The 26,768-nt window shown below is 43.3% G+C and overlaps 2 protein-coding genes across 3 annotated transcripts in view; both read left to right on the plus strand.

The window, feature by feature from the left end:
* The window catches only part of LOC143936032 (opioid growth factor receptor-like), a 31,617-nt gene extending 19,196 nt beyond the window's left edge, over positions 1-12,421 (plus strand). Inside the window, exons 6-9 of the mRNA XM_077460313.1 lie at positions 570-648; positions 4,876-4,942; positions 5,160-5,308; positions 9,953-12,421. Of these exons, the coding sequence (XP_077316439.1) occupies positions 570-648; positions 4,876-4,942; positions 5,160-5,308; positions 9,953-10,262 (605 nt within the window). The 3' untranslated portion in view covers positions 10,263-12,421. The remainder of the gene's footprint in view (positions 1-569; positions 649-4,875; positions 4,943-5,159; positions 5,309-9,952) is intronic.
* Positions 12,422-14,543: 2,122 nt separating this feature from the next.
* The window catches only part of LOC143936030 (uncharacterized), a 40,457-nt gene continuing 28,232 nt past the window's right edge, over positions 14,544-26,768 (plus strand). Inside the window, exons 1-2 of one of the 2 annotated variants that reach the window (XM_077460309.1) lie at positions 14,544-16,696; positions 16,854-17,073. The gene's annotated coding sequence lies outside the window, so the exon portion shown is untranslated. Of the gene's footprint in view, positions 16,697-16,783; positions 17,074-26,768 lie in introns of those variants that run through there. The other variant, XM_077460310.1, reaches the window with a different exon arrangement.

Raw genomic sequence — 26,768 nt, forward strand, 5'->3', positions numbered from 1 at the left:
TCCGACACGCAAAAACTCACGCATGCTTAGATTCAACTATGAGGCAGAAGTTATTGGCTACTGGCTCTTGAACTTACTTTTTCTAGTCTCGCCGTACGTGTTGTACGTCACCATGTTCTTGACGGTCGGAATTTGGTGTGATCGTGTGTATGCAAGACAGCTTGAGCGAAATCCTGTTGGAAAAACCATCAGAGCTTTTTCCGACCAAAATTCCGATCCATTTGTACGCAGCATAAGATTACATTTCCTCAGCAGGGGCTCCTTGCTTACGGATACATATTGTCCCTTTTTTGTTTATAAAAATAATATTAATAAGATAATAGTTGGAAATGTTTCATACCAGGCTGCCCCTAGGTGTGGGCAAATACCAAACATATCTCAGGAGAGGGGACAGGAAAGGTCAATGTGGCTCATTTTTGTAGTCAGGTGCTTCCCATATCAGCCAATCATATTGCTTTCAATCTCTGAGCTCCACTAGAAATGACAGCTATGGTCTAATTGGTTGCTTTGGGACAGCATCATCATTTTTCATTCACGCTTGAATTACTTTTGATTTGTTTCACACTCAGGTTTGTACATAGAGGACCTGCTTAGGAATTGGAAGGATCAGTATGACATCCTAGAGGAGAATCATGACTACATTCAGTGGTAAGTGTAACAACTGTTCTGACTGGCTGCTGCCCATTCCTCTCCAAATACTGTCTCTTTTATTTCCTTTTTTTTTATTATTGAATATCCAGTTGCTTATATCAGATTAAAAATAAAAAAAATAAAACACTCAGATGTTTCCCATAGGCTGAAACTGGAACATCTACATACCTTATTTTAAACTATTGCAGTTTTAAGTGGTTATAAAGCCTAAACATTTTTTAACTTAATGTACTTCTTGCATTAAGGCAAAAATTGTTTAGGTATTAGTATGCACCCCCACCCTTATACTTACTGGGCCCTCGTTGATCAGCACTGTCCCCTCACTTTCTGGTCTCACAGGCTTTGCTGAGGCAGCAGGAGCCATTGTCTTCCCCTGCTGTCAGTCAAGGTCAGCCAGGGTCACAGGGTCAAGCCCTGTTGTCTATGTCTATAGACACAGGTAGCGTGGCTAAGGAAGGAGCTCACATGAGTGCAACCATAGGAAGCGGGTTTCTATGGGGGGCACCAGAAGCGCCGGCAAGGGACCGAGAAGAGGAGGTTCGGAGTTGCATTTAACCACTTCCCGCCCGCCATATAGCAATATGATGTGCGCAAAGTGGTTGTGTTATCCTGACCAGACGTCATATGACGTGATCAGGATAACAAGCCGGTGCACAGCGTGGCGATCGTTGGTGCTGTGTGTCAGTCTGACACACCGCAACACTGATCTCGGTAAAGAGCCTCTGACGGAGGCTCTTTGCCACGTGATCAGCTGTGCCCGGTACTGAAGTGGTTAAAATCACTTTTTTTTTAAATTTTGTGCAATTCACATCATGCAGTCCAGTGAGTTGGGCTTCAAGCACATTTGAAGTAACAGAAGTAGCTAAGCAATCAGAGGCACATGGTATAAACAACCTTTATGTTATTAACCTTACCTCCAGTTTCCTGTCCCAGCGGTTGCTGTGTCTAAATATGACTGTGCAGCTTAATAGTCACCAGCATTAGGCCCAGTGCATATAATACAAGACTGTGCGAGGACACTTGTACTGAGGGGTGTGGCTACTTTTTTTTTTTTCTTAATTAATTTTTTATTGCCATTTCAAACACAAGTACAAGAAGAACAAAAGAAATATAATAAGGCAATTTAGCTCTTTCAAGACAAATAGAAACAGTTCAAGCATTTGTGATATTTGGCGGTTATTTAGCCTGTGTAGAGCACACCAGTGAGCAGAGTCCACGCCAGTTATACCATTTAAGGGCTTGTTGGCCCACTTTTATTAAAAGTAAAAGAAAACAAGTCCAACAACAGATGGGTTTCCCACACAGGGGTTTCAGCTTTCCACAGCAACAGCGTAATAAAAAAAAATGAAAAATGCCAAGCCACCTGGCTCTCCTCAGCAATACCGCCGTTCAGGCTTACACTTCAGCCCTCTCTATCCCTATAACAGGGATGTCGTACAACTACTGTACCTCTTTTTCTCTTCTTTGCTGCTCAGCCCACAGCTTTGGGCCCTCTGATTATACCATGCAGACATGCATGCTTCTCCCTTGCTTGCCTGGACTCCTCGGGAGGGTGGAGCCCAGAACCATGGTCTTGGCTCTGTTATAAGCCCAGGACCCACCTGTTCAATCATCCAGCCAGACTTCTGGCTGTTCCCAAAACCCGGTCCCAGGATTGGAGATTCCGTCCCACCCATAACACTATGGAATCTCCGGGCTCCAGGTCCCAAACTGGATTTTTGAAAACAATGAGGAAACTGAAAAGCCAGTTTCCTCTCAAACAAACAACTTCCCTGGAGCCCCTCAACCTGCCTGGTTGAGAACCCTGCATCCTTCCGCTGGTGGGGTACCATACTACCACACATTGTATAGATATCTGGAACAACAAATGTGTTACTTAATCATTGGTACCTCTACTCCATACAGCAATTTTTTGGTTTTTATCAAAATAAAAACAATAAAAAATAAAAAAATAAAAAAAGTGATAGAGTGAGGGGAAAAATACGAGGAAGGGGAAAAAAAGGCACGTGGCTGTTACTCAGCTCTGCCAGCACAGAGCCCTGCAGTGGGCAGAAAGCAAGAGAGAACGTTTTTTTTATTTTATTCCATAAATCGGTCACAAATTATTGCATATGGGGGTACAGGACTTTGTGGAGATACATAGATGTGAGGCTTGAATTTAGATTTAACTATTTAAAGACTTTTCTAAGATCATACTTAGTGCGGTTATGGCTCACAGCAAGGGTCCGGTAGGTCCCTGTTCTCCATATTAGGGACAAATCAGTCCCGAATTTTTGCCTGAATTTGGACCTGCCAAAGACACACAGGACCCTGTGTACTAGGCTTATCTGTGGCCAAATCTGTAGGTTTTTCAAAATTAGTCCAGAATGTGAAAGACTGAAAGGAAGGTTGGAGATCAGATATAAAATATAATTTGAAAAATTAAGATGGCATAGCAAGTCTATTATAAGCAAGCACTGTGATACACTTGAAATGAAGTGTTAATAAATATAAACTGCTTCTGACCAAAACACTACGGCGGGCTTGCGATCCCAGATGTGAGGAGATACTACTTAGCAGTACATCTGGGAAGGGTCATTGACTGGCAGCGTCATGGTGATCTAAAACTGTGGGCGCAGATCGAACAGGAACAATCCCCTGTCCCCTTGAATAGAGCACTATGGTGTTGGGAAGACTTGCCACAGTCCTTAAAATCACACCCTTTAATAGGAAACTCACTGAGAAAAAGCAGGCAGGCAGTGTTGAGTGTACGGCAGACGTCCACGACCTCACCCCTAACGCCCATTCTAGGCAACCCTAAATTCCCCCCGGGCATGACATCCATACACTTCCGGACCCTACGGGAGTCCGACATTACAGCCGCATCTAATTTTGCCCTAGGAAATAGATGGCCATCTATTACAGAATTGACAGACTCTACAGGTCCCTTCCGCATGCCCTTCTGGCCGGCGGCACAACTGCATCACTTCCTCCACTCCTTACATGGCCCACATCAATACTGTAGACCACTCACTACATTTGAGGATTACTGCTCGGGCAGGGAACCACTGCCCCGGACCCTATCTGGGGCATATACCCTTCTTAATACACCCCCGGTCCAACCTGAACTGACTTGCATTGAGAAGTGGGGCGTAGATCTCCAACGTACTTTTGATGCAGAGCAGGTCCACAGGATGATACACCTGTCTCTCAAGTCTTCCATTTGTTCAAAGACGCAAGAAACGAATTATAAGGTTTTGATGAGATGGTACTTGACTCCCAGCAGACTCCGTGCCATGTTCCCGGAGACCTCAGATCGGTGCTGGCGATGTGGCACGGATAGGAGGACATTGCTCCATATTTTTTGGACCTGCCCCAAGCTGCTAACATTTTGGCACTCGGTACGCACTGTATCTCAGGACTTCACGGAATTCGTGATACCTGACGATCCCGCCTTCTTCCTGCTACATGTCTCTACCATGTCGCTCAAAACCTATAAAAAATCTATTCTACGACACTTGGTGAACGCAGCCAAGGCCTGCATTCCCCTCATGTGGAAACAGCAAAACCCTCCTACGGTGGCATTGTGGCTGAGAAAGGTTGAAGAAATCAATAAAATGGAGGACTTGATTTTGACAGCAGCGGATAAACGTGAGACGTATCTTCAGATATGGACCCGTTGGAACCTATTCAAGTATTCAGATGCAGGGAGATCCCTATTTGACGCCTGACATATCGAATAGTGTATGTTACCCGGGGGCTCTACTATTAGGCCTAGAGACCCTGCGACCTGCCTCTACAGATTTGTCTGACCGTTGCCCCCTCCTCCTCTCCCTCTCCCCCTTCCCCCCTCCATCCCCCAATCCCTGTCTCTACTTATTGCTTCTCCTTCTCTATTTTCTGACTATCCCTACTCTTTGTTCTCTCTGGTGATTCCCGATCACTTATTTTACATTGCGCAGTGGTGATATATGGTTGCGGTAACTTATATATGTATGGAAGATGGTTGGCAAAGCGGCTACTTTTAATATACATCTGTGCATTACACCGTGCCCTCGGGCAACCATTGATATTCGATATGAGCTGGATTTTGTCTTCCACCGGTGCTGCGCACCTGTTTTCACCAATTTTTGTTACCTATCTAATATGGACACCAGATTGTTTGTTTGTTTTTTCTGTTCTATGTACCGATAAATTTAATAAAACTATATTTGGAAAAAAATAAATAAACTGCTTCTGTTGCAGGCTGTTTCCACTTCGACAACCAGGCAGGAACCCACATGCCACTCCTCTGCATGAAGATGAAATTAAGGTAGCAGATAAACTGGAGATAGCAATAAAAAAAAAGCATATTTTCTAGTAGAATGAACCTCTAACAGGATTTTGTATGCTTGTCTGTGTTTCCACTGAGGATTTTTTCCCTAACTTCCTGTTTAGTTGAAAGGTGTCAGACAGAACAGGAAATGAGTTTGGCTGGACCTGCTCTATTTTCTGTCCATTGTATTTAGTGATGACTGTTTGTCTTCTAGATGATGAAGAATGATGAAGAAGTCAAGAGGAGGCTGTGTGAGGCGTATAAGCTCATGTTAGGATTCTATGGCCTCCAGCTATTGGATGAGAGTACTGGAAGAGTTGGTCGAGCACAGAATTGGCAGGAAAGATTTAGGAATCTAGACAGGTGAGTGACTTCCATTGTGGTTTGATGATGTCTCATGATGTGGGGTGGTGTGGGGTATGAGACCATCAGACTAGAACGTCTGTGGATCAAAACAGCAAAATCGTCTGTTGAGCTGAATCTCTAATGGCGCGTACACACAACCGTTTTTTCCGTCAGAATAAACTCTGACGGTTTTTCTAACGGAGTTCTGCTGAAAAGATCTTGCCTACACATGATCACACCAAAGTCCGATCGTCTAGAACGCGGTGACGTACAACGCGTACGTCGGGACTAGAAAAAGGAAGTTCAATAGCCAGTAGCCAATAGCTGCCTTTGTGTCATTTTTGGTCTCTCGGAATAGCATACAGACGAACGGTTTTCCCAAAAGGAATTGATTCCGTCTGAAAGATTTAAAACATGTTCTAGTTCTAGGTCCGTCAGAATTTTCAAACAAAATTCAGCCCACACACGATCAAAATATCTGATGAAAAGATTCAGTCGGACTTTTTCTGCTGGAAAGTCCGACCGTGTGTACACGTCATAAGAGCTTACTATTGTGGAAGTCATTGGAAGCTTTCAACCTTCTACATCCCTGGTGCCCAACCTGCGGTGCTTTGGCACTTTTTGTGTGGCCCTCAGGGCCCCTACAGACACTAATCTGTGTTTCCCTGTTGGCCTGTTATAGCAGTGATTTCTAGCAGACTTATATAATATGTCTCCCATGTCATGTCCCCAGTCTCCAACAACTCTTATGCCGCGTACACGCAATCGGAATTCCGCCCAAAAAAAGACAGATGAGAGCTTTTCATCAGAAAATGCGACCGTGTGTATGCTCCTTCGGAATTTAGCTGTCCGAATTCCCGCAATTCCCGAACATAGCATGTTCTCTATTTTCCCGATGGAAAAACTTTCTATCAGAAATTTCGATCGTGTGTATGCAATTCCGACACGCTAAAAATCACGCATGCTCAGATTCAAGTACGAGGCAGAAGCTATTGGCTACTGGCTATTGAACTTCCTTTTTCGAGTCCCGTCGTACGTGTTGTACGTCACCGCGTCATAAATGATCGGAATTTGGTGTGACCGTGTGAAGGCAAGACAGCTTGAGCCGAATTCCGTTGGGAAAACCATCAGGGCTTTTTCCGACGAGAATTCCGATCGTGTGTACGCAGCATTATAGCATGTTCGCAGTCTCTGGCCATCTCTTGTATTAAATGTGCAAAGTTAGTATCTCCGGCATAAAAAAATAAATAAATAAATGTGTTTCATTAAAAATATATGTGTTGGATCTGCTGCAATCATAAATTCCCCACCATTGGTGTGGGATGTGCAATGTATTATTTATTGTGGATGATTGCTCCAACCCTAAAACAATTATTACCAAATATAATACCTGTGACAGTGAATGTTCATTTATATACCATCAATTATAATCATTAATAATTATTAAACCATGGAAATTACTGCGTGGACTATATATACAGTCAAAAACACAGTGTGACCAAACAATAATAAAAACAAATATGTATAGAAAAGAAAGTCCAAGTGCTCTTCAAAGAAGGGTGATCAGACCATCGATTTATGCCTGGATCAATCATTCCTCATTAGAATATATCTGAGGTTTTCCAACCGGTATCTCAATGTTCATTCCATATATCTCCACTTTTTGAGGATCTTAAAATCTCATAGGAAACAAACGGCCATCATTGAGCATTCCAGCAATCTGTTTGGAGCCTGTGCTCGTCATTCCGTCACCAGGAACCATCGTGCGGTGCAATCCTCGATTTTGTGCGAGTTAGGGACAGGACATGACATCGACATTACCCAGAAGCCTCTGTGCGTTTTGAATCCAATCCTGCGTCTTCAGGAAGCTTAAGGCATCACCTTGCTTTAGGTATTTATGCCCTTATTACAAATTACTTTATCAATCGGCTTGCCGCGGAACCGGAAGTTCGCTTTCCACCATATTAGTCAATGGTACTCTATGTCCTTCTTTTGTTCAAATAGTTTTGTTGATTTGGATGTATGCTTTGGGTCGTTGTCATGCTGAAAGATGAAGTTCCTCTTCATGGTCAGCTTTCTAGCAGAAGCCAGAAGGTTTTTTGACAATATTGACTGGTATTTGGAACTGTTCATAATTCCCTCTACCTTGACTGAGGCCCCTGTTCCAGCTGAAGAAAAACAGCCCCAAAGCATGATTCCGCCACCACCATGATTCAAGGTGGGTTTGGTGTTCTTTTGGTGATGTGCAGTGTTTTTGCACCAAACATATCTTTTCGAATTATGGCCAAAAAGTAAAACCTTGGTTTTATCAGACCGTAACATATTTTCTCACATGCTTTTGAGAGACTTCAGATTTTTGCTAAATTTAGCTGGGCTTGGATGTTTTCCTTTGTAAGAAAAGGCTTCAGTCTTGCCACTCTACCCCATAGCCCAGACATATGAAGAATACAGGAGATTGTTGTCACTTGTACCACACAGCCAGTACTTGCCAGATATTCCTGTAGCTTCTTTAATGTTGCTGTAGGCCTCTTGGCAGCCTCCCTGACCAGTTTTCTTTTCGTCTTTTCATCAATTTTGGAGGGACGTCCAGTTCTTGGTAATGTTGGTCACTGCTGTGCCATATTTTCTCCATTTGATGATGACTGTCTTCACTGTGTTCCATGGTATATCTAATGCCTTGGAAATTCTTTTGTACGCTTCTCCTGACTGATACCGTGTAACAATGAGATCCCTCTGATGCTCTGGAAGCTCTCCGTGGACCATAGCTTCTGATGAAGGATGTGACTAAGAAAATGTCAGGAAAGACCTAATAGAACAGCTGAACTTTATTTGGGGTTAATCAGAGGCACTTTAAATGATGGTAGGTGTGTACTGACCCCTATTTAACATCACCACTTATAAGAGGGTGTGTACATTTATGCAACCACATTATTTTATTTTTTTATTTTTACTCCCCTGCCACCCCTAAAAGATTTCAGTTTGTTTTTCAATTGAGTCGTACATTTTATAGGTCACATTAAAGGTGGAAAAAGTTCTGAAATTATTTATCTTTGTCTCATTTTTTTACATCACAGAAACCAGACATTTTAACAGAGGTGTGTAGACTTTTTATATCCATTGTATACTGAGATTAAATTACACACAGGTGGACTCTATTTACTAATTAGGTGACTTCTGAAGGCAATTGCTTCCACTAGATTTTAGTTAGGGGGTATCGGAGTAAAGGGGGCTGAATACAAATCCACGCCACACTTTTCACATATTTATTTGTAAAATATTTTGAAAACCATTTATCATTTTCCCTCCAGTTCACAATGATGTGCCACTTTGTGTTGGTCTATCACATAAAATCCCAATAAAATACATTTACGTTTTTTGGTTGTATCATGACAAAATGTGGCAAGTTTCAATGCACTGTAGTTCCTTGAATTCTGTGGCATACATTCACTAGGCACTACTGTGGCACACATTTAACACATTCTGCCTTTGAGCAGAAGAGTTGATAGGAGGAGATTCATGAGGGGGAGTCAGTATAGGAATCACAGCTTGCAGGCGGCAAGGTACCATGGGATATGTAGTCCTTAGAAATTTGAAGTAAAAATCAGAAGAGAAACTGTAAAGCATGCAAGGCATCCAGGCAGGGCCAGACTTACCATTGGGCTTGACTGGGCTCAAGCCCATGGGCCCTGCCGTGATACATAGCCTAGGGAATTTTAAGGAAAAAAACTTTTAGGAGGGAAGTTTAAGGAAAAAACTTGAATGCCCATCAATGCAGCCTTATCAGTGTCCATCTGCAGCCTTGCCCATCCATCTGAAGCCTTGTCCAGTGTCATTGCAGCCTTGTCAGTGTCATTTGCAGCCTTGTCATTGCAGTCTTGAAGTTTAAAAATGGCACAGCCGAGATACAGAGTCCTGTGTATCTCGGCAGCTCTTGGGTCCTCTCGGTGGCTCTCGGGTCCTCTCGGTGGCTCTCGGGTCCTCTCGCAGTCCCGAGCAGAGCCGAGAGTAGCCGAGTTTACTCGGCTCCGCTCGCAGTCACACACTCTGATGGACATAACACAGGAACTGGGCGTGACTGTTTGCCGAGCCGAGTACATTCGGCTCCGCTCGGTACTGCGAGAGGACCTGAGAGCCACCGAGAGGACCGAAGAGCCGCCGAGAAGACCCAAGAGCCGCCGAGATACACAGGCGCAATTTTTAAACTTCAAGACTGCACTGACAAGGCTGCAATGACACTAGGCAAGGCTTCAGATGGATGGATAAGGCTGCATTGATGGGCATTTAAGTTTTTGAATTTAAACTTCCCTCCTAAAAGTTTTTTTCCTTAAAATTCCCTCCTAAACTTGGGGTTGCGTGTTATACGCCGGCGTGTGTTATACGCTGATAAATAATGTATAGAAGGTAGGGCCCGAAAGTGACTCAAGCCCAGGGGCCCCCACCACCCTAAGTCCCGCCCTGCATCCAGGAATATGTGTAAAGAGATGGCCAGCAGACAGGTAGAGCTCACAACATAAAAGGAACTTTTTCAAGTAAGCTTGTATTGGATTGTCAAAAGTAACAATTGTTTGTATCACTATTACAATGCCGGAGTACCGTATGTTGTGACCAATAATCTCTTACAAAATATGGCTAATATACCTTCTCTCCTCTTTGTTTCTGTAGCAATAGCCACAACAATCTGCGAATCACACGAATCCTCATGTGTTTGGGGGATTTGGGTTACGAACACTACCAGGTGCCTCTCATCCGTTTTTTCCTGGAGGAAACCTTACGCAATGGCAACTTACGGCATGTAAAGAGGAGTGTGTTAGATTACTTCATGTTCTCTGTGAGGGACAAGAATGAAAGAAAAGGTCTGGTACAGTTTGCCTGGGAACTCTACGAACCCAAATATCAGTTTATTTGGGGGCCGATGAATTCAGAGGAAGATATATGCTGCAGCCCTTGCTGTTTGTGTATATCGAAATTATAGTGTATCTTCATTCAGCAGATACTTTGCATTATTTTTAGGTGCGGTTCACACCGATGAGATGCGGAAAAAGCACAGGAATCACTGCATTTCCTGCATCGCACCACGTAGTGATCGCACTGTGTTCATGCAAACTGCCTCAGGTGTCAATTAAAAGTTAACCACACCCCAAAAGCAGGTGGCAGAATGCAGTGCGATTGCTAGAATCGGATCACATGGGTATGAACACCAATGCAATCTGATTCCAGTGTGGCAAAAAAAAAAAAAGGGTACCTGCATTTTTTTTGATGCAGTGCGATTTGAGCCATACAAAATGATGGGCTCAGATCACACTGCATGTGATGCATCCTTAGTGTGAACCCAGCCTTACAGTCCTTAACTTTAAAGTAATGTTGTTGTGCCTCACATTCTATAAATGTCTGCTTCTTATTTTTTTTTTTTTTTTTTAAGCAGAACTGCCTAAAGCTGTTGAAAAAGCCAGACAGAGGGTCTAGTCTAGTCACTATGACTGGCTGTGATCTACATGTAGCTGATCTTTCTCTATTACTGAGTTACAATGCCCTATTTTGCACTGTGTGGAGGCAGCCATCTTGGTAGAGGCAGGGTTTTCCTTCCTCATGTCAGAGCCTCCAGCAAGGAGGACAGTGAGCAGCACAGTAATGACATCAACAGATCTGAGACAAGCAGTCAGTAGCGCCTCACATTGCAGATATACAGTTACAAGGCTGAAGGCACAGAAGTGTCTAGTAGGCATACTCACTTACCAGAAAGTGCACTACTATTATTCAGGAGAAATTCTAGGCAAAAGGTAAATTTTTTTTAACCACTTCAGCCCTGGAAGATTTGGCTGCTCAATGATCAGGCCATATTTTGCAATGTGGCACTGCGTTGCTTTAACTGACAATTGCGCGGTTGTGCGACGTTGTATTCAAACAAAATTGGCGTTCTTTTCCCACAAATAGAGCTTTCTTTTGGTGGTATTTGATCATCTCTGCGGTTTTTATTTTTTGCGCTATAAACAAAAAAAAAGCAACAATTTTGAGAAAAACACAATATTTTGTACTTTTTGCTATAATAAATATCCCCAGTTTTTCTTAAAAAAATAAAAAATTTTCCTCACCCCCCCCCCCCTGGAAAACTCTCACGGTAGAGAGAGCTGTGCATGATGTCATAATCCTAAACTGATGACCAGACAAGAAACAGGAAGTGGGCTGTATAAGGCATTTACTCGCAGAACAAAAATGTTTTACTGTTCAAAGTTAAAACAACAACAAGGGCAGAAGATTTAATAGATGGAAAGTTGAAAAAATGACTGAAGGTCCACTTTAACTGTATAAATTTATAGACTGGCCACTAGAAAGTGGCTCATTTAGCTACCACAATGACTCTATCCTAGGGTTGCCACTTTCTCATCATGCTAAACCTGAACATTTTAGAGGCACACAGTCATTGTTTTTTTTTAATACACTATAGGATTGTAACAGACCTGGGACACTTTTGAACACTCCAGAATAGTAATGTGGCGCACATAGTGCCCCCACACCCCCCTGTCGCGCCCTGTTGCAAGCCACATTCCTGTCTGAATGTGTCCGGGTTTTAGGTGGGCTGAAACCCGGACTGTCCCGGTGAATCGAGGCCAGGTGGCAACCCTACTCTATCCATCTACATAAGGACTGACAATCAGCTGCACAGGGAGTGTATTGTTTTTAATGCGTTGGCTCACTCATAAGCTGGCAACACATTATACAAATTTCTTGTACAACTTTCCTTTAGATTTTCCAAAACCATATAATATGAGGTCAAACGTAAACACTTTCAAATTGTATCTACTCAGGCAGGCCTTTACACTACATAGTTGAAGGTAAATCTAAAGTAAATTGAACAGTAAAAGTTGTATAATGTGTATCCAGCTATAGACATGCACAGTGGGGAAAAGGCAGAAAAAGCAAACCCAATGCAAAGCAGAAAGGAAAACCAATATGCCTAATATGCAAATATGGCTGCCCACATGCATACAAAAAAATTCTAACTATAAAGAGAAACCAATTTTTTAAACCATTCACATGTTAATACGAATATTTACATCAATCTGCATAAATACTTGACAAAAATGTACATTTAAAAAAATTAAAATAAAGAATGAAAGATCATATTTATGAATACACCAGATTTCTTTGCTGTTTTTTATACATGTTTTCACACACCCAATCCAATAAAGTGTTTTTTTTTTTTTTTTTTCAAATATAATTTTTTATTGAACACTCCTAAGCGGCGTGATCCCATCATTACAACAGAAATATATATATATATATATATATATATATATATATATATATATATATATATATATATATATATATATATATCGCTGAGGTTACACTTCTTGAATTCAAAGTGTAGTAAGTTTGTACATATATTGCAACATCGTGTTGCTTACAGTGGTTGTAAACCCTTATGCCCTGTACACACAGTCCGACATTCCGACTACAAAATCCGTCAGATTTTTTCAGATGGATTTTGGCCGAAACTTGTGTTGCATTATACATACGGTCGGACAAAGTTGTTGGAAAAATCCGATCGTTTTGAACACGGTGACGTTCGTTGCGTACGACAGGACTACATAGAGGCCAGTAGCCAATAGCTTTCGTCTCGTAATTTATTAGATTACGTAGACAGCGGTGCACAGGCGCACTGATCATGCCGTTAGTGGGGGCTCCCACGCGCAAGCGCCAGAGCCACGATACCCGGGAGGAAGATGGACGCTTTGTGGAAGAGGGGACAGCCATGACATCGCTGGCTCCTGTGTCAGGTAAGTGACACATAATGGGCTACTATGCGATGTATAGTAGCCCATTATGCTTTACCTTTGCAGGGAGACAAAGAGGAAGTAAAACCCATCAGGGTTTACTTCCTCTTTAATAGTATAACACAAAGAACATCAACCCTGTGGCTCCTTACATACCTTTATGTCCCTTTCACTCTGGGGTGGTGGGTGTATCGGCGGTAAAACCACCGCAAAGCGCTGTTGCAGCAGCACTATGCCTGCGGTATAGCCGCGCTGTCCCATTGATTTCAATGGGCAGGAGTGGTGTATACACCGCTCCTTCACCGCACCAAAGATGCTGCTTGCAGGACTTTTTTTTACCGTCCTGCTAGCGCACCACTCCAGTGTAGGGCTTTCACATTGGAGAGACAGCAGCGGCTCTTTCAGGGCTTTCGCAGGCGCTATTTTTAGCGTTATAGCGCCTGCAAAGCGCCCCAGTGTGAAAGGGGTCTAACTGTCAAAGTCCAACCTGCAATATAAGCAAACCACAGAGAACAGTTTCTGAAGTGTGCCACTGTAATATCCGAATGTCATGTTATACAATACGGTAGACATGTGCTATTCGTTTCGTACGAATTTCCGAAAATTCGTACGAATTTCCGAAAATTCGTACGAATTTCCGAAAATTTGCGAGGATCCGAAATAAATTTTTATGCATACGAATTTTGTACGAAATACGAAATTTCGTTTACGAATTTCGGATAATTTTATCATAATGAACTTTCGTCATTGTTACGAAAAGTTAACAAAACTAAAGGTTAAAAACCCAGGAAGTCAGCACAGTACAGGGATGGTGGGAGCCCCTCGTAATGATAAATTTATCATAACGAACTTTCGTTATTGTTACGAAAAGTTTACGAACGAAATTTAACGAAAATTCGTATTTCGGATGAATCCAGATTGAATTTCGGACACAAATTACGAATTCATTTTTAATACAAAACAGAACGGAACTAAACTAAACAAATATATTGACAGCGCACATGTCTACAATACGGAGAAGCATGATGGCCAGTAATCATCTTAAACAATTTTATAAACATTTTAAGCAACAGCAGAAGCATGGAATTGACCTTTTTTACATAGCAGATAATGTATCCCAGCTCTGGGGTCTATCATGGATAAAAGAGTATTGTGATATACTGTACGTTTTACCCCTTTTCATGACTAAAGTATTTTTTTGCTGTTCAGCACTGCGCTACTTTAACTGTCATTTGCTCGATCATGCAAAACTGTACCCAAATGAAATTTATATCATTTATTTCACACAAATAGAGCTTTATTTTGGTAGTATTTGATCACCGCTGAGTTTTTTTGATTTTCTTTATGATATAAACGAAAAAGGACTGAACATTTGAGGAAAAAACTATATTTTCTACTTTCTGTTAAAACCACTTGCCGACCGGCTCCTGCACATATACGTCGGCAGTTTAAAGATGGATATCTCGGTAACGGCAGCAGCTGCTGCCACAGCCAAGGTATCCATCTTTTGAGCCGGCAGTCCTGTTTAGGATAATTGTGGTCTCTGCGGTGGATTCACCGCGAGATCACCGTTGTCAGCAGTGGGAGAGGGGCCACCCCCCCCCCCACCACTCTCCCACGCCCTCCGCTGCTTACCGTCAGCAGCGGTGTAGGTGATCGGGACCTATCCGTGGCTGGGTATGGAGATGAGTGAAGAGAAGATGGCCCCCGTCCATTTCCTTACTATAGCAGGGTGCAAGGGACATCAAAACGTCACTTCCGCCCATACCTCTTAACCACTTAAGGACTGCCTCCTGCACATTTACGTCGGCAGAATGGCACGGCTGGGCACAAACACATAAGGGTACGTTGCTCTTTAAGTGCTCAGCCGTGGGTCGTGAGTGCGACGCCGGCGGCGCGCTCGCGACCCAGTCCTGAGCTCCATGACCGCGGCCGCGGGACCCGCGGACCCAATCGCCGCCGGTGTCACGCGATCAGGTCACAGAGCCGAAGAACGAGGAGAGGTCTGTGTAAACAAACCTCTCCCCATGCTTCCTACTGTGGTTGTCACTGATCGCCTGTTCCAAAATTAGATAATAGAAGATAAAAGGAGCATTGCTCCTAACGAGGAAATCTCTCGAAATGGTTTTCAGTATGTGTGTGCAATGACTCTTGAGCCAATGCTAGCTGCCATCTAGCTGCTGCCATAACAATGATATCCTCCTTCAAACAGCTGCCGTAAAACTGTGGTGGGCGGTCCGTAAGTTGTTAAGAAAAATAAAATAAAAAGTAGTGTAGCGGCCATAACCCTTGGCAGGGCGGCCTTAACTTTTGGGCTTACCGGTTACCTCCGCTTGGCTGGTTCTTCCACGTCTAGGGGTTTCCAGATTTATTACCCAACCACTTTGGATGCTGACACCATAAAAGTCCTTTAGAAAAGGTTTTCATTTGCAGGGGTAACATCCAACAATACAGTCTCATATGGGAACAGAGGGCAAGGGTGAAGAAACTCAGGCACCTTGAACTGCTAATACCAGAAAGTCTCTAATACCACCCAGAGAGTAGCCACTCGCAGCTGGGTGCTTCAAGGCTGAACAAACCTCTAGCCAGAGATTATGGCAGTCAGCACTTTGAGCTGGAACTTGTGAAATCTCTGACCTTGAGTAACTGGTAACAGAAATTAACAGGAACCTTTTTCCTCAGTACCTGGAACGTTCTCTGTCTCCTTGGCAGTACTGCAAAAAGCGTGAATTTGTCAGTGTCCTTCACAACTCAGCACCCAGGCACTTCTCAGGATGCCAGCTTGTTGGCCCTCCTCCGAAGAGTCCTCCCCCGGTCGCTTACACGAGCTGCGGTGCCCCCCCAAGCCAAAAGCACACCCGGACGCCTTCAATCCTCCCTCAGTTACTGTGCCTCGGACCAGCCGGTTCCGAGACTTGGGAACAGACGGGTCCTTACTCCAGACCAGACGGGTCTATTGGGGTTAACCAATCGAAGCATGTTGCGGAGCGACGAACGCTTCTGTGACCGGGACCCATCGCGGGCTACCTCGGTCCAGAATCAGGAACAGACCGCTAAGGCCTCACGAACGAACCCAGAACACATGACTTCAACATCTTAAGTACCCTTCCCCAGACTCCTCAGCGGGGCCCGGCGCACCCACTGATTGGCTCTGGGGAAGCTGATACCCAAATGTCCAACCAGCCCTGGTCCTGAGCCTGTCATGTGCACCTCACTGTACACATGACCAGGCAGAACTCTAACACAGCCCAGCCAAACTGATGTCAAAGTTACACCTACACAATTAACCCTCAGAACCCCTTTACTATTCTGAGGCAAAAACTAAATTTTTACATGACAGACACTTTGTCCAAAGTGTCATTGCTACAGTAGTTATAGGGGAGTAGGACTTCATCCCTGAGCTGGAGTCCGGGGGAAGAGACCCTTCTTCAGAGTTACCACCTTTATGGGTTGTAAGAACGTACAGTGGTGACAACAACAATGTTGTGAATTCAAAGAAGGAAAGAAATATGCTGCAGCTCTTGCTGTTTTTTTTTAAGGTCTGGAAGGAAATAATAATCTATCCTGGCCGCCTTTGAGAACGTCCATGACAAAACGCGTAAGGTGGAGCTACGCACTCACGTTACTTCCGGTACGCAAAGAGGGAGCCTGGAATGCAGGTGGAGCGAATGCCGCAAACCGGCCCCTCTATACACTGTTTTTTTGTGCTGATATTTAGTGCAATGACTTACGGTGTGGAAACACACAAATTTTTGTTTTTAAAGTTTTATGTTTAATACATTTTACAGAAATACTGCACTATGGGAGGATTATCTCTTTCTTTATGAGGATACATCTGGGCAAATCCTGTATATCCCCTGACCAAGTATATGATCGGTGTGGAGTGTCTCTGGTATACTAACAGCTGAAGGAGCCAGACAAGGTGTCATTGCTGTGAGAACGGACCAGCTCTCAGGAACCTATAGCTGTCATATACGCCTATTACCCCTGTAGGGGTATGGGGAGTCGGTGAGTGGGGACCCTGGAGGGAAAGCACAAGAGTCACCTATATTGTTTGAGCACAAAAAGTCACAAAAAGATATTTGCCACAACTAGCTGACTATCAGTATAGTCAGCTAGTTGTGGCAAATATCTTTTCCGAACCTGAAATAGAACCAGAACTTGAGGTAGAGCCAGAGACCGAAGTAGGCTCTGAACTGGAAGCTGGAAGTGGACCACATCCCTAGTACAATTCTTCAAATTGGGACTTTAAACGGACCACAAACAGCATTTATAAAAAAAAAATATACAAATTTATTGGACATAAATACCAATCAACAGCATCAGAGTGGGAATAAAAACAAACACGTGTTGGGATCAGAAATGGAAACAGCTGAGGAGAAAGCCCAAAACTGTCAGACAGACAGAACGTCCGGACATAGCGTAGGACCCACTGATATCGGGGTACTTTGACGTAGTAGTGGGCTTAGCACTATATGGCCATATGGTGTAACTAAATATTTTCTGCATACACTCAGGTGTTTTTAAATAGCCTTGCAGGAGTTAAATGTCATTTGTGTATGTGTGCGCTGTAATCTTTTTTTCCTTTTCATACTAAGTATGAACACCGATCTCTCTCTCCTCCTAGACAGTCCCATCCCCCCTACAGTTAGAACACATCCAGGGAACACAGTTAACCCCTTGATCGCCCCCTAGTGTTAACCCCTTCCCTGCCGGTGACATTTATACAGTAATCAGTGCATTTTTATAGCACTGATCGCTGCATAATTGTCAATGGTCCCAAAAATATGTCAAAAGTGTCCAATTTGTCCACCGCAATATCGCAGTCCCGATAAAAATTGCAGATCACTGCCATTACTAGTAAAACAAAAGTAATAATAAAAATGCCATAAATCTATCCCCTATTTTGTAAACACTATAACTTTTTAACTTTTGCGCAAACCAATCAATATACGCTTATTGCGATTTTTTTTTTTTAGCAAAAATATGTAGAAGATAAACTGAGGGAAAAAAATTTTTTTTTTTTTTTTAAATGTTGGATATTTATTATAGCAAAATGTAAAAGATATTGGGGGTTATTTAGTAAAGGAAAATCCACTTTGCACTGAAAGTGCACTTGGAGGTGCAGTCGCTGTAGATCCGAGGGAGACATGCAAGGAAGATAAAAAAAACAGCATTTTAGCTTACACATGATTGGACAATAAAATCAACAGAGCTTCCACTCATTTCAGATCTACCCCTTAGCCCTTGTACACACGGTCGGAAATTCCGATGGAAAATGTCCGATCGGACCATGTTGTCGGATAATCCGACCGTGTGTGGACTGCATCGGACTTTTTCCATCGGAATGTCTGACCAACAAAGTTTGAGAGCTGGATATAAAATTTTCCGACAACATGATCCGATCGGACTTTGTCTGATTGTTTGTAGAGAATTCCGATCGGACAAAGTGCCACGCATGCTCAGATCAAATTACGAGACCAAAGCTATTGGCTACTAGCCACAACGTAGTCCCGTCGCAACGAACTAACGTCATCACGTTCCGAATGATCAGATTTTCCGACAACTTTGTCCGACCGTGTGTATGCAACACCAGTTTCGGACAAAATCCGTCTGAAAAAATCAGACAGATTTTGTTGTCGGAATGTCCGACCGTGTGTACAAGGGCTTAGATTTAGAGCGACTGCACTTCCAAGTGCACTTTCAATGCAAAGTGGATTTGCCTTTCGTAAATAACCCCTGTTTTGTTTTTTTCAAAATTGGCGCTCTTCTTTTGTTTATTGTGCAAAAAATAAAAACCGCAGAGATGATCAAATAGCACCAAAAGAAAGCTCTATTTGTGGGAAAAAAAGGACATCAATCTTGTTTGGGTACAGCATTGCACAACCGCGCAATTGTTCGTTAAAGCGGCACGGTGCCATATCGCAAAAAAATGTCCTGGTCATTGAACAGCCATATCTTCCGGGACTAAAGTGGTTAAACCATGTCCTGTCGTTGAAAGAATAAACCAGGAAACAGGAGGCTTCCTGAGCTTTAACAGAAAAAAAAACAATAAATTACACCACCAGGCCTGAAAGCCCTGGAGATATGCCATCTGCCCTTAGGCTGGTTACACACAGTTATAATTTCTGCTCATTGGGTTGAACAAGAGAATTCCCTTGATTCTGCAGTGGTGGCCAGCACCTGTGGCTTTCTGAATTACAGAACAGTGACTTCATCTGAATAGATTCATTTTCTGCCTGGCTCTTCTGGCAAAAGACAATTGAGAAATCAATTGTTTTCAAGCCAGTTGGTGCGAAGAGGGCCACCCATGGAGCAAATTTTGTCAAATTCAGCATGAATGCGCCAAAATTTGGTCCATGTTTGGTCAGCTTTTCCTCAATTAGATGAGATCTGTTGCTTTCCTTATCATTTACATTCCACACATTCTGTACTTCTGGTAGTCTTTCAGATACAGATCGGAGGACCCAAGTGAAGGAGCTTTTATTTTAACATATATCTAAAGCCAAAACTTTTTTTTAACCACTTTACCCCCATGCCAATTCTAACATTTGTCTCCCACATGCAAAAACTATCTTCTTTTTTTGCTAGAAAATTACTTAGAACCCCCAAACATATTCTATAGTTTTAGCAGAGGATCCAGAGAACTGAATGGTGGGTGTTGCAATATTTTGTCACAGGGTACTTGCGCAACGGTTTTTCAAACAGAATATTTTGGAAAAAATACACTTTAATTAATTTTAGTGAACACAATATAATATCCACATTTTTTGGTAATAAGTAAAGGATGATGCCATGCCAAGTAAATAGATACCTATCATGCCATGCTTTAGACCCCTTTCACACCAGGGAGTTTTGCAGGTGCTATAGCGTTAGAAATAGCGCCTACAATCCACCCTAAAGAAGCTGCACCATTGTGGGTAGTGTGAAAGCCCTCTGGCTTTCACACTACAGCGGTGCGCTGGCAGGACGTCAGAAAAAAGTCCTGCCAGCAGCTTCTTTGGAGCGGTGAAGGAGCGGTGAGTTTACCGCTCCTCCACCGCTGCTCCCCATTGAAATCAATGGGGCAGCGCTGTAATACCTTAACCCTTTCGCGGCCGGTAGCGGGGGTAAAAGCGTCCCGCTAGCGGCCAAAATGCGCCGCAAATCCGGCGGTAAAACGCCACTAAAAATAGCGGCGTTTTACTGCCAACGCAATGTGCGGTGTGGTGTGAAAGGGGTCTTTAAATTGCGTACGCCTGTGCAACGGCACCAAACGACAGTACAGCTACGTGTTTAGAGTTACACAGAAGGTCTGGTGCTAGAATTATTGCTTTTGCTCTGACGTTCGTGGCAATAACTCACATGTGTTGTGTGATCATTGTTTACATATGCGTGTGGGATCGATGTGCGAGTTCGCATTTGCGTGTGAGCACAAGGGGGGGGGGGGTCGGGGCACTTAAAATTTGTTTTATTTAAATGTATTTTTTTAACAGTGTACCTATTTTTTTAAATCAAATTTATTGTCAGTGGCAGCCGGTCCATAAGGAGCACCCCCCCCCCCCACAAAGCTCCCAAAGTTAGTTTGCCAAATAAGAAAGCTAATCATAGAATGATTTATTTTTAAATAAATGATAATACGACTAACATTTTTTTAACATCTTAACGTTAAAAAATGTTAGTCATATTATCATCTATTTAAAAATGTATCATTCTATGTGTGTGCACTGTGCGGGGCACCAGACTAATGGGTGTCTATTAGGTCCGTCAGTTTTTGACAAGCATGTGATTTGAGCCTGAGGCTCTAATTGGCTTGTCTTAGGTTGTCCTCGGAGCGCAGAGCACTGTGCCCCAAACACTCCCACTTTTGACTTTAGCGAATCAATAATTGCCATTGCGTTTCCGGCTTCTTGTCCCGGCCAATCAGGTGGCTGAAGATTTGGAACCTGGAAAGGAGACTGGGTTAACATGGAAGCCACCGGGTATCAGGGGAGCCATGGCAGCCCAGCACTGGAGGGCTCAGTTTGTAAGTAAGTCCCACGGTGTCCTCTGGTGAGAGTGGACCCCACCAGCTGCCACTGTTTATTACTATCACAAGGGATGAACTACATCCCTTGTGATAGCATGGGCCTGGATAGGTCCTCTTTATGGAGTGATCTGGGGTCTTTTACATCTCTAGTCTGGCAGAGCCAGCAGGGTGGATTCCAACAATATGGTCGGGATCCTTCCAAAGTATGGGGCAGGTCTGCCAATATCAGGCAATAGCACATTTTTCAATTTAAGTCTGTAAAACAGCCTTCGAATGCCTTTTCTTGTTTAGGGACATTCAAAAACAATTCTCATTCACACCTGAGCGATTTTCAGCTTGTAAAACTTTCAGCTCTGAAGCTCCAAAATGCCCAACAAGCATAATTCCATTCATTTCAATGGTCCCTGTTCACATATGAGTGTTCTGTCAACTGAAGCACAACGCCTGAAGCTCAAAGAGTACATGAGCTTCTTTTTGGCAGATTACAGGGGCCTTTTTGGCACCATAGACTTCAATAGAAATGCCTGACTTGAGCAGAAAAACGCTTGCAGGCTCAAATAGCAGCTCTCAGCACTGGGAGAAGAGGGAGAGGAAATTAGGGGTGGAGAGCTGCTATTTGAGCGTTTTTACAAGCATTTTGCGAGAGTTTTTTTCTGCTCAAGTCAGGCGTTTCTATTGAAGTCTATAGGGCCAAAAATGCCTGGAATCTGCCAAAAAAAGAAGCTTGTGTACTTTTTTGAGGTTCAGGTGTTTTGCTTCAGGAGACAGAATGCTTATATGTGAACAGGGGCCATTGAAATTAACCACTTAAGGACCGAGCCTCTTTCTGAGAATTGTTGTTAAAAACATTTTTTTTTTGCTAGAAAATTAGTTAGAACCCCCAAACAGTATAAATTTTTTTTCTAACACCCTAGAGAATAAAATGGCAGTCGTTGCAATACTTTCTGTCACACCGTATTTGCGCAGTGGTCTTACAAGCGCACTTTTTTTTTTTTTTAAACCATTTTTTCCTGACAGACTCCATGGCAGCAACGTGTGGGTTAAGTCCCGCCTCCACTACCCATAGGACACTACTCCCATAAATCTTTGCTCCCTGCCCCTGGCCGTGTTCTTTTTTTGTCCTCCTCCGAAGGACCCAGAAGTGGTCTTCCTACCTGAAGATTTATCATCCCCACGATCGAGGTCGGCCGGTCTGCGACTCTGGGTCTGGAAAGTCGCATTACTCCGCTAAGCCCTAGCTTAGCGGAGTGGCCATGGGGGCGAAATTTGCGCCCAGTCTGGCCAATCTTTTTATGGCCAAATGGGAGGAGGATGTCGTCTATGCTCAGCGGAGCCCATCATTGATTTTGTGGGTCCGATACATAGACGACATCCTCCTCCTATGGGGGGGTACCCCCGATGCCCTTCTTGAATTTTTTGGTGTTTTGAATAACAACGACAGGGGAATCTCATTAACTTACCAGACCAGCACTGAAAGAATTCAATTTCTTGATTTGGATATTGGAATTTCTTCAGGGGGTTTCAGTTTCAAAACCCACTTCAAGTCCACTGACCGCAACAGCTATATTGCCATGGATAGTTGCCACCATAAAAGTTGGCTCACCTCCGTTCCACGCAGTCAATTTGTTAGACTGCGTCGTAATTGTACCGATGATTGTACTTTTGTGGATCAGGCAAATTGTTTAAAACAACGGTTTCTAGATAAGGGGTATCATGGACCGACTTTAGAAAAACAACTACAGGAAGTCTTGAATATAAATAGGGACACTCTCCTGCAGGTTAAAATCCCTCGGAATGACAGTGAGAAATTTAAATGGTCCTTTATAACCACTTTCAATATGCAACATAGGCAGGTAAAAAAGATTTTCAGTAAACATTGGGAGGTCTTAAGAAAGGATCCTGTACTGGGTCCTAACCTTCCTGAAAGAGCCAATGTGTTATTTAGAGGGGCTCCCACCTTGCAAAGTAAAATTGCCCCTAATATCATTAATCCTCCAACACAGTCCACTTTTTTTCATAACATGGTAGGTTATTTCCCGTGCAAAAAGTGTAGTGTTTGTCAGCATAATGTACTGACACAACGAAAAATCTCAGAATTTACATCTACAGTAACTGGTAAAAGATATTCAATTAAATGTTTTTGCACCTGCAAAACTAAATATGTGGTGTATTTAATAACATGCCCTTGTGGGAAGCAATATGTTGGCCGGACCACTAGAACTTTTTCTATAAGGGTCGGCGAACATATTTCCCTGATTAGAAGTAAATTATCAAAGCACACGGTGCCGAAACATTATAGGGAATGCCACAATAATGATCTACGTGGCACTCAATTTATCGTGATTGATAAATATATTCCACCTTGGAGAGGGGGGCCCCTTACTCGTGGGGTCTCCAGGCTTGAGACTTTTTGGATATATGAACTTCAGTCCCACTCCCCATTCGGTATGAATGTGGAGTGGGACATTAATGCGTTCATTGATGAGTCATAGGACCTTTTGATACTAGTGTTGTGTAGTCTGGCATTGGGTAGGTTTATAGTCTGGCATTGGGTATCTTTTACCCTGGGTATCATTCATGTAGTAGTTCTTATTTTACATATCTATATTTTTATTTTATTTCATTTTATTTTTAACTTTTTTGAATGATCTTATTAATAATATCCATTCATTTTTATGGCATATGGTCAGACAGTCATTTTTGACCATAAAGTTATTATTATTCTATAGCACGTGATGTATTTTTTGCACAGTGTGATGTATAGATAGTTTATTTCCTGCATTATTAAGCCGCAATTTTATTAGTGGCCACTAGGTGTCATTAGCGCCACCTTCTTATTAGTATAAGAGAATAGACAGTGATTCTTTTGTATTCATGTCTTGTTTACTTCCCCATTCCGCTCCGGAAGTGATGGACATTCACTTCCGGTTCCGGGTTGTGTGGATGCGCACTTCCGGTTCCTGATCACCATTTTCAAAAAGGGTTTTGGATGCAATTCTTTATTATTTGTAAGCCCACAACATCCCAATTTTATAGATGCCGGCCCTTTTTATATATGGAACAAGTCAGTGCTTATATCTCCTTCTCACACATTAATATGAATAGGTGAAACGCATCTAATGCGAGGCGTGGAACGCACGCCGGGCCGCCATTTTTTCCGGAAACCGGAAGTAGAACTACCATCTCTTCCAATTATTTTTTCTGGGTTTAAAAGGTGTAGATATATGGGTGGAACGCAGATTAATCGAGGCGTGGAACGCACGCCCGCCCGCCATTTTGGATATACCGGAAGTGGGCATAATCACAACACATGGAGGAATTTCATCACTTTACTGTGTGAGTACCTATATAAGGCAGTAGGACAGTAGTGTGAGCCTACCCCAGATGATGACCGGTGGGTCGAAACGCGTCGGGAGGACTCCGCTACTGCCATTTTTACCTCTTTGACACGCTTGATTATCTTTCTTGGAAATGTGAGTTTTAGCAAAAAATTTTTTTATTAAAGCTTTTTAAAAAACGTTATTATGCCATGTTGGCTTTGTCTTCTCATCTTCTATGCCTGCCTATGAGTCGTTGTTGGATTTGTACATGTACATGAGGAATATTGACTACATCTAGCCATCCGTGGGGATCTGTTGGGATCGTATATACCATGACTGACACATCTAATCCTTGAGACCATTTTTATTGGGATCACAAGCTTTGATTGACCCCTGAGGCGTATGTCTGCTAGGGTCATTCAGATCCGGTAAGCCTGCACCCTATACGGTGGTGGGATCGTCACATGGTGAAACATTGTCTTCTTCGGTCACATTATCACAGAATCCTGGCTGTTATTGGCACTTTGTATGATTGTTTTTTGGACTATATATCCATTTACGGACTTCATCACTGTGATTATTTTTTTGATATCCACAGTCACTGTTTTCTCCTTTTGTGATATAATATCCTATTAATCACTATTTTTTGTTTTATATAAGTCACTGTATATATTCTTATATTTTGTACTTTTATTACAGTGTATTCACTCTTCTCTCTTTGGACAATTTTATATATACATTTGTGCACATATCATTTTTGTAGCACTATAAGAAAACGTGTGTAGATTGAGCGCTCGCACTACATTTTTGATCTAAAGCCCTAGCTATTAGCAGGGTATGGAGTGGGCAGTGGAAGAGGCGCTGTGAAGAAGCCCATGTCCTGGCCACTGGCAGGCAGGCTGCGCATTGGTCGGATAGCCAGCTATTAGCAGGTGACCTGTTTTGCCCCCTGGAAAGTCCGGTGTCATCTTACCTTATCTTCGGCCGAGTGATCGATCGTGGTGGGAGTGGTGAGAGGTTCTAAAAGTTCTTTATGGCAGCAGTTTTTGTATCTTATTATCTGTCTTCGTTTGTTTCTGTTTGTTTGTATGTGCAGGCATGGCGGCTGGTTCTTCCGCGTTCCAGCCGCCGTTCTACTTCCGGGTTTGCGTTTTCGGCCGTACTGCGCATGCGCGAACGCGGTTGAGATCGAGGCTTGGTTTCGCGCATGCGCGATAGCGGCAAATTGCCGCTATTTCGCGCATGCGCACAGGCACGGCGGTGACATCACAGGGGCGGGCTATTTAAATGTGGAATTTGTCTGCAAGCTTTGGGAATGCTTGCGGGCTGTTGCGGTGACTTCCCCCTGCCTCTGTGTTGCATCCACTGGTAAGTGGCATTCTGGGATAGGGAGGCTATCCCTTCCCTGTCCCTTGCACTGATCCCTTGTCATCTTTTCAGCGCGTATGGATATCGCTGAGGACATGGATTCCTTACCGCCTGCTTGTGGCCAGCCCTCTCATAAAAGGTATTTCTAATGATCACCTGAAGGTCTGGTGGGGGAGGGGTATTTATCTGTTAGCTCTGTCCTGATGTCTTGTCTCTTGTGGTTTCTTGTCTTGTTCCTTTTTCAGCCCTTCCAGGTCAGAACAGCATCGCAGCTCTCATAGAGGGAGCGACTCCTCCAAGTCGCATCACCGGTGCTCCTCTTCCAAATCTAAACATTATGGTTCCTCCTCAAGATCAGGACACCGTAGTGAAGAAAGATCGCACTCCTCGAGGACTCAATCTAGTCACTCAGCTAGTGCCTGTTGGGGGTGTAGAGCTCTTGTACCGGCAGGAAAATCTTTATGCGACCCTTGCTACGCCAAGGCTTCCAATGAAAGGGGTGACGCGGATCAACAACTTAAAACCCTGGTGGAAAAAGTTGTTAAGGAGTCCCTCAGAAATATTGAGGGCCAGTCCTATGTTCCCCCGGCAGAGCCGCCACTTTCTCCAGGAAGGGAGACTCAGTTGCAGGATACTTGGGAATCCTCTGCGCATAGCCACCCCTCAGCTGCCATATCTGACAGTGACTCTGATAAAAGTGATCCCTGTGTGGGCTTTGATTTCGCTCTACTGCCTCCTCTGGTCAGAGCTGTTAGAGAGACACTGAACTGGGAAGATTCTGTGGCTGCTCCTTCCAAACAAAGAAAATTCTTTAAGCAATTAAAGAAGGAACGGATTAATTTTCCTTTTATCTCTGAGCTAGGTGAGATTATCACAGATGAATGGGGCAAGGTGGAGAAGAAAAATTCCATGCTATCAAAGGTTTCGAAACTCTATCCTTTCAATGAAGAAGAGGTGAAGCATTTGGAGTCAGCGCCATTAGTAGACGCAGCAGTCATGAGGTTGGT

This window comes from Lithobates pipiens, unplaced genomic scaffold, assembly GCF_037356315.1.
Source record: "Lithobates pipiens isolate NorthernLeopardFrog02 unplaced genomic scaffold, aLitPip1_a1.2 Scaffold_28, whole genome shotgun sequence".
In the NCBI taxonomy this organism is placed as follows: Eukaryota; Metazoa; Chordata; class Amphibia; order Anura; family Ranidae; genus Lithobates; species Lithobates pipiens.